The sequence below is a fragment of the Eurypyga helias genome, unplaced genomic scaffold (assembly GCF_000690775.1).
Source record: "Eurypyga helias isolate BGI_N326 unplaced genomic scaffold, ASM69077v1 scaffold839, whole genome shotgun sequence".
NCBI lineage: Eukaryota > Metazoa > Chordata > Aves > Eurypygiformes > Eurypygidae > Eurypyga > Eurypyga helias.
The window spans coordinates 1-8,086 of record NW_010271200.1 but is presented as its reverse complement, the minus strand read 5'-3'; the positions used below and the strand labels follow the sequence as shown (position 1 = coordinate 8,086).

Here is an 8,086-nt window from a genome sequence, read left to right as displayed (position 1 = left end):
GCCCTTGACAACAGCCACTCCATCATTTCAAACAACTGTTAAATGTATCCCTTAAGTCATTTAATGATGGATATTGAAAAATAACACGAGAACCCTAAACCTTCATTATCAGAGGATGGGAAAAGCTTCATTTTTTACCCCCAAATGACTATTCCACATCTCTCTCTCTCAGAACCAGTTAATCAATTTATAGGAAAAAAAAAATACAAACCAAAAAAACCACAACCCCCTAAAAAACCACAGCAAAGTTAATATCACAGACTCACCCACAGTGCTAATAAAACTCCAGAGAACTGGACCTTTTCCTGAGAGGGCTAGAAATACCTTTATTATAGATTTGCAACAGACTAACTGCATTTTTTCACTATATTGTGGAAAGCTATTGATCTGCAGGACAACTAGGTGTTCCAGAACTGGGGTGTATACCTCGGGAATCTAAAAGAAACAAAACCAAAACACCCATCATGCAAAGACAATTATTATAACTCTATATCAATGTGAAGAATTATGCTAAATTATTTCAGCAAGATACTTTGTTACAAGAGTTTACATCATGACCTAGTCTGAGAAAAATAAAAGACTTGGCAAGTGAATTCATCTTAGAGAATTAAAAAAAAAAAAAAAAGCCAACACCCAAACAGAATAAGAAAGTTTCCTGGAACATATTATGGACAGTGGATCCTGAATAGATTAGTGCTTTGGTGGAACCAGTCTTAAGTTTATTAGAAAAGTACCAATTTAATTAAACAATAATAACACAGCAGTATAATCTGTTCATCCTTAACAATCTAAATACCATAAGTGAAAGTCTCTTCTCTGCCCCAACCTTACTTCCCAGCTCCAGCCAGGATCCAGAAAGCCCTCACTGGAACACAGACAGCATAGCATCAGAGGAAGATCCAAGTATCAGGCTCAGAGAACATACTGAGTAACAGTACCAACAGAAAAAGCAGCAATAGAGGGGTTTAAACACATAAAGGGAAGGGTAAGGCTAGGTCCAAATAAATAGCTTCACCTAAAATAAATAAAAACTTACTCACATTTGGCTATCATGGTTTTCATTACAAGCACTGTAGCATTTTATTTAGTATGTTCTCTGCATTTTTTTATATTCAAGTAAAATCCAATAATCTCCTGATATTCTTCCCATCCTCTAGGAGCTAAATGCCATCATATTTCAGATAAAGAAACATCCTCCATAGGTAAGTGCACAGCTAGTACCTCCTTATATAGCTGTAGCAGCCTTAAAAAAATCTGACTGGTACTTACTGTATCTATATGGAATATAACACTTGCAACGGACTGGAGGAAACTTGGCAGGTGATACAGATGGTCATCCATTGTTTCTGCTTCTGTGAGGTACATCTGCTTACATCGCTGAAGAAGCTCAACATACATGTTGTCAACGTCCTTAGAATGTATAGCTTTACAGGGCTTACAAAGAGAAAATAAAATACAACAGAATGTAGCAACTTTGTACAGCCAAGTCTTCACTGAAGCATAGTAAGAATAGTATTTTAGTTTTTTCCAGTAACTCAATAAATCTAAACAAAGTAGCTCCAAGTTTTCTACTTGCTACAATGAACGAGAAACATGGTACCTGCAATAAGTTAAAAAAGTTCACTGCTGCAATGTAATTTACTATAACAGTACTTGAACTTTCAGTAACACAGTTTCAAATCCAGCCTAAAAAACATAGTGTTTGGCTGTAAATATCTTACATATGGCATTATGGATGCTAATATTCACTTACACTTTGACCTAGCTGCATTGAAGTAGTAAGTGGCTAACTTCCATGTGGCTTAGCCAAGTATCATTCACACATTTAACCCAGAAGCCCAAATTCTGAACTTTCATTGTGCCGGGATCTGTGCAGAGGATAAAGACCACTCCTAAATCAATGAATAAGCAGAAAGATCCCAAGCAGTTCTAGAGGGTATGTAATAATGCTTACAGATTTCTACCGAATGATGTGTAAATCAGAGTATTTAGCATGAGCTAGGTCAAAAAGCAGTCTTTGTGGAAAAGAGAACCAGGAATCAGGTCACAGACAAGAACCATAGTGGGGAACTGACTGTGGAAAAATGGACCGATTTAGGTAATGACAGAATAGGCTAAAGGTTAAATCTAGCCTGTCTAAAAACATGCTGACAAAATTAAGACTATCCATTTATCATTTGTGGAACTGCAAGTATGATTTTAAAATCATTTTAGCAATTAGACAGTAAAAGAAATATTCTGCCTTGAAAGTGAATTAGTGACTTGTGTGAACTTGTGGTCAGGCTAAGGCCACTATCTGCAGTACCAGCAAGGCCACTTCCTCAGAACCTAGCGTGTGATGCTTGGCTGAGATCTAGTCTAAAACACACTATTACTGTGCCTTAGCATAATAAAAATTTATAAGTATTGGAGTATTAGGATCCCTTTTTCCTGTTAAAATCTGCAGCATTCTTTACATTATGCAATTTCAATTAACTTCTTGTGTTGCATAACAGCTATTTTAAACACATTTTTTTCAACTCAGTAATTTTAAATACTTCATTTTTTTCTGTAAACACCACCTTTAACTCAATTCCTTTCTAGGTCATATCATAGAAGAAGACGACTAGGTTTCAATAAAGCACATTAAAAAGTCTACAGAACAAACGTACTCTACTCAAAAGGCAGCAAAATGGAAAGGATTTTGCTAAGAACCAGCTGAATCATATTCTATCACATTTCCTAACCTTCTCTAAATAATCTGTCAGATTATTTAAACTCAATTTCCTAACCTTCTCTAAATAATCTTTCAGATTATTTAAACTCAATTTCCTAACCTTCTCTAAATAATCTTTCAGATTATTTAACCTAATCATTTCTTTGAGAGAAAAAAAAGGAATGTCTAGAATTCTGTTATATAAAAGCCGGGGTACCACCATCAAGCACATAATGGCCGATACATAAATACCACCCTTGCTTGATAGAACCTTAACTGCATTGTTATATTCCCCTATTTTGATTAACTGCTGACAAAAATTGTGAGCTGGTTCTTAGTGGTGCTTCCTGACAAACACACCTGCCCCCCACAAATGTATAAGCATGATTTTGTTGCCTGGTGGGGGTTTTTTAATAATTTATTTTTCAGTTGTTTCACAAATTACCTCCTAGTGTCCTACAGTCAGCCGTGCGTTTTAGGTCCTGATTAAGATTCCCACTCCCTATGAAACATATCTGAACTGCTTCCAGAGCAGAGCTGGCCTGGATCCTACCATCTAAATGCAGACAGACCTAACAAGGTATTTATTATCTTCACCAAGTGATTAAGCACAGCTTTAAGTTTGTGACAGCTTGTATGAAGCCTCTGTTTTTCCACTTCAGAACCAGAGGGCAAGCAGAAGTAACTTCAGTTCTCAATGATGCAAGTGCTCCCACTAAATTCAGTATGTTTTTCAGTAACTTTCAACAACCTGTTTTACAGTGTACCTAATTAAGCTCAACACTTAATCCAGAAATAGGAGCACTCCCTCTATAACAAGCCCTGCAAAATAGTAAAATGAATGGTATACGAATCCTAGCTTTAAATGCCTTCAGTATGCTCCTTTATCAGAATGTTTCCTGCACATACTGCTGCAAAAAGTCCATATCCACGAATGGCAATTGACAACTCTCTGTTGCTCGAATCCATTCTTCTGATGATTCCATAGAACTGCTCCATGAAGAACTGCAACTTGCTCTTGTGTAGCTCTGCATCCTTAGCTACCATTAATGAAACCTGTGAAGCAGATACAAAAATTTCTGCATTTCCAGAATCATGAACAAAAGCACAAAACAATTACAGTAAGTCTTAAAAGATATTTAGCTCGTAGTACGAAGCACTTCAAACAAAATGACTCTTTAGTAAACAGATTCACGGAACTTCCAAGAAACAAATATTCTACTGGTTCAAGAAATTTGACTTTGCTTTAGTCTCAGAGAACCCAGTGAAGTTGCAATACCTGTTTGAGGAACGAATCCAGTGCAGAATGACTGGCTTTCTTCAGCTCCTGATTTGTGTGGCCACACCATTTACACATTGCTTCAAAGAGGGAGACATAGTTGTCCAGGAGCAAGGCACCAAACTGAGCAGCATGCCAGCTGAACAACTGTAAACCAGCTGCAATTTAAAAACAATTCTCATTACAGCCCAGACTCATATGCCACTTACAAAAAACAGACCAAACTACAAAAATCCACACTAGGACTTCAGGTAGGTATACCTACCACGACTGGAAGGTATAAAATGTACTCTTCTAGCCATTACAGGAACAGTATCCAAACATTAAGAACTTAAGCATAAAAACACTCCTCCGTTTAAAAAAAATGTAGACCATTATGGAAAGCACAGCTATGTTCTTAAGCATTTACATTAACAGTGAGAAAGGAAGGGATTCTACTGGTTACAAATAATAATGCTCGATGGCACAGTTTACAAGGATTTGGTTTCTGTGGTCAGGGAATATGCTCAAGTCCACACCTCCACCAGACTGTGATGGAGACAAATAAAGAATTCAAAATGTAAGTAATTTCACTCCGTTTTAAGTGAAATTTCAAGATTTAATGATTTTTTTTTTATTTTTTTTTTTACTATCTTTAAAAAGGGTTTTACCCTCCACAGCTGCCATGGGCCTCGTACCCAAACCTTGCACTTCTGCAATTTCGGCATAAGCCACTCACATTTCACAGGCCAATTTCTCATTTTCTTCACAAACTTCATTTGTTCTCAATTTCCTTCTCCTTCTTCCAGTGAAATTCCCCTTCTCTTCTTTTTTTCCTTCAACCCAATCCATCATCTTCTCTTTTCTCCTAATTTGCTCCATTCCTCCTATTTTTACTCCTACCTTCTCACACCAGGGTTTTGTACTAGTCCAGAAGGGGCAGTTGGCACCAAGCGTAATGCTGCTGCTCATAAGCTCATTGGACATTGCCTAGTTTAACCAAATACATATTTAACTCTCTTTAGACTCCAACCTAAAGTACACCAGCTTTGCTTTCCAATCAGCTTAGAAACCTGAAGACTAGAGCCACCTGAAGACTAGAGCCACCTGAAGACAGCCCATAGAGAATCAACAACCCTAAACAGAAGACACCATTTTACGGACCATTTCAGCACAAACTGAAATAATTTACAGTCTTACCGAGCTGTACCGCATATCGCTTCTGATCAACCTGTAATATCAGAAAAGGTTTGTCACCAAGTTATCTTAATGGTGCTGTTCACGTGACTTATTCTTTATCAGGCCTAATTCACTTATGCGGAACAATTAACACGTGGCAGATTTACCTGTGGGTTGATTGCCTTCATTGCAAAATCAAAGATCTCCTTTGCAGTCTGGGGATCTGTGAAACAATCCAATAAGGAGTATTTCACTACTGAGACACACGAGGTAGAGTGAAGACAAAGTTTATACAAAGCTTGGTATGAAGAAGCAATATTGCTTCTTCGTGGTCTTGAAGAAGATTTACGTATCTCATTTTAAGATGCAGAGACGCTTTTTCCTGAAACACCCTTATATTTGAAAAAAAAAATTGTACATCTACATTCACTGTTTTTTTCTGAATACCCATGTTTTAACAGATATCTCTTCTAAAGGAAACACACCTCTGTATAAACCGCACACCAGCTTCCAAATGGCTCTCACAGATGCCTGACCGCTGGTTAGAAAACAGCACTTCAAACATGTAAATACAGAAACACACTGATGAAGCCACTCTACATATGGATATGCCTTGCTTCTGCATAAAGCATCTGCCAGTGGGGAAATTTTCATTCCGAGTTCACAAGAGAGAAATGGTGCTGCCTGCTGGCTGTATAATGATTAAAACTGTACAACTATATCAAACTGTACAACTGCCTTTCACACAGAAAAAGAACATACCTTCATCCACAGATTTGGTGAAATTGCACATCAGTGCAACCAGTCCCCTCAGACATCCTGCTACAACAGGTAGTTTGGGTCCCCTTGTAGCTGATGTCATCTAAAAAGAAGTGGGAATTGAACGAAATATTATCCTCAAGCTAAAATAAATTTACACCAAGGTTTCCCAGTTCCTAGAAGTGTAGATAAAAAAACATACACCAACTTGACACAACTGTATTATCACCCATCTCTATGATCACAGGTCCACAGAAACATCCCCTTCTCACAAGTTTCATACCAGCTGGGAAGGATTTTAACTACAGAAGCATAAGAAATCCATTGACAAGCATTTCCAAACACCAAACACCAGCCATGGCAAAACTTAGATAGCACACACTAATGCCCTAAAAGTGCAGAATACAGGAAAGTGAAGTTCAGCGTAACTGTGGTATTTACCTGAAGTGCAAGGATTTCGCAGCTAGTAGAGACCAAATCAGAAACTACCCGTGCATGGCAACATAACGTTCCTTGGGCACTACCGCAGTGATCATCACGTGCCAACTTTTCTCGCAGTAAAATGAGTTAATTCTCTGTCACTGACTGTGCTGAATTGTTATTCTGAAAGCTTCTCGGAACCAGAGAACACAAACTGTAACAGTTCTTAAGGAAGCACTTACAATCGTCCGGTTAGATCCCTACAAACTGTACCACTAACAATAGTATTCCAACATACAGTGCTACACACATCAAAAGGGAAAAAAAAAAAAAAAGTGATGCAAGAGTCTGAAAAGAAATTCCAATCATACCTGTGTTTTAAGTTCTCCCAAATAAGCTCGGAATAGTTTTTCAGAGTTGTTAATCATGTCACTAGGCTGGATCTCTCCCAAAACTCCCAGAAGCTCATAGATCTTCTCCAGTACTAGAAAGTAATTTAATATTATTCAATATTAATTACGGAAATCATTACTTTGACATTTCCATTGCAATTCCTATGTAACTTGCAACCATCCCTGATGGCTCATCGCTGATTAGTATGTAGGAAAGATGGCTCTTTATGATGTGCATTCACACATATATATATATACACATACTACAATGGGACACGCATCCTCCTCTCACACTAAGAAGTTAAACTCATTTAGTCTTCTTAAACGTGGTTTAGAAAACTGATTATAAAAGCCATATCTACTGAGGGAGTATTTACCACACATCAAAGCTTTCTGCTGGCCTTGAGGTTATGCCGGGTCTTTTAAATACCATCAGGGTTAAGGCCAACAGCTACCAGAAGTTTCTGGGCTCGAGTTCACACTAAAGGGTTCTATGCACGCACAGCAAGTTTTGCAAGGGCTAGACCCGTCACAGAATCACCAAGGCTGGAAAAGACCCATAAGGTCATCCAGTCCAACCACCAACCCAACACTACCATACCCACTAGACCAACTCCCGAAGCGCCCCGTCTACAGGCTCCTTGCCCCTCCAGGGATAGTGACTCCACCACTTCCCTGCGCAGCCTGTTAATCAAGCCAAGATTTCAGCTGTAACTAGCCAAGACCATCAACCTAGAGCTCATATTAGTATGCCTAACATCATATATAACATAATCAGGCAAGGCAGAAACTGATGAGCTCAAATTAGGGGTGACCAATTGTGCTGAGCTCAGTCAGGAAAGAGTTAACACTCCTGTCCGTGGCTGCTAGGAAGCTGTGTTCCTGGATGCAGGGAGCAGTACTGATAAGTTCTTAGCTGGCACTGGGGAATGCCTGCACTGAATTCAAGGTCTTTCTCCGCTCTGACACTGCAGCTGCATTCCCAGCTCTCGCGGTCTCGCTACAGGCAGTGTAGGGGACACACAGTTCAGGTACCTGACCCAAACTGACCAAGGGAGTATTTCATTCCATAGTATGTCATGCTCGGGGCAGAAGCGAAGAGGGGGTCTGGGAGCCATTACTCTCTCTCCATTACTCTCTCTCATTCGCTCCCGTACGCCTGCTAATCCTCACCCTGACTCCTGCGTTAGCTGCTTTGCTAACTCCTGTGCTGGCTCGTTCGTGAGGGAGTTGGTGGGTTTGTTCAGTTTTCCCAGTCGTGCTATCGCTGAGAGGGTTCGGGGTTCACGCAGAATCTGCTGTGACAGGTCTCGGGCTCTCCGGCTCTGACTCTCACTTCTCAGCAATTGGATGTGCACTGGTCAGGGGGTGGTGAGAAATTGT

The 8,086-nt window shown here is 39.3% G+C and overlaps 1 protein-coding gene across 1 annotated transcript in view; it reads right to left on the bottom strand.

Annotated features, from left to right (window-relative positions):
• Positions 1–6,802, bottom strand: part of PRKDC (protein kinase, DNA-activated, catalytic polypeptide) — a gene marked incomplete at its 5' end in the record, with an annotated part of 80,034 nt that extends 73,232 nt beyond the window's left edge. Inside the window, 8 exons of the mRNA XM_010158701.1 lie at positions 267–435; positions 1,270–1,434; positions 3,605–3,751; positions 3,975–4,132; positions 5,154–5,184; positions 5,300–5,355; positions 5,895–5,994; positions 6,683–6,802. Coding sequence (XP_010157003.1) covers positions 267–435; positions 1,270–1,434; positions 3,605–3,751; positions 3,975–4,132; positions 5,154–5,184; positions 5,300–5,355; positions 5,895–5,994; positions 6,683–6,802 — 946 coding nt within the window. The remainder of the gene's footprint in view (positions 1–266; positions 436–1,269; positions 1,435–3,604; positions 3,752–3,974; positions 4,133–5,153; positions 5,185–5,299; positions 5,356–5,894; positions 5,995–6,682) is intronic.
• Between the last annotated feature and the right edge of the window lie 1,284 nt (positions 6,803–8,086).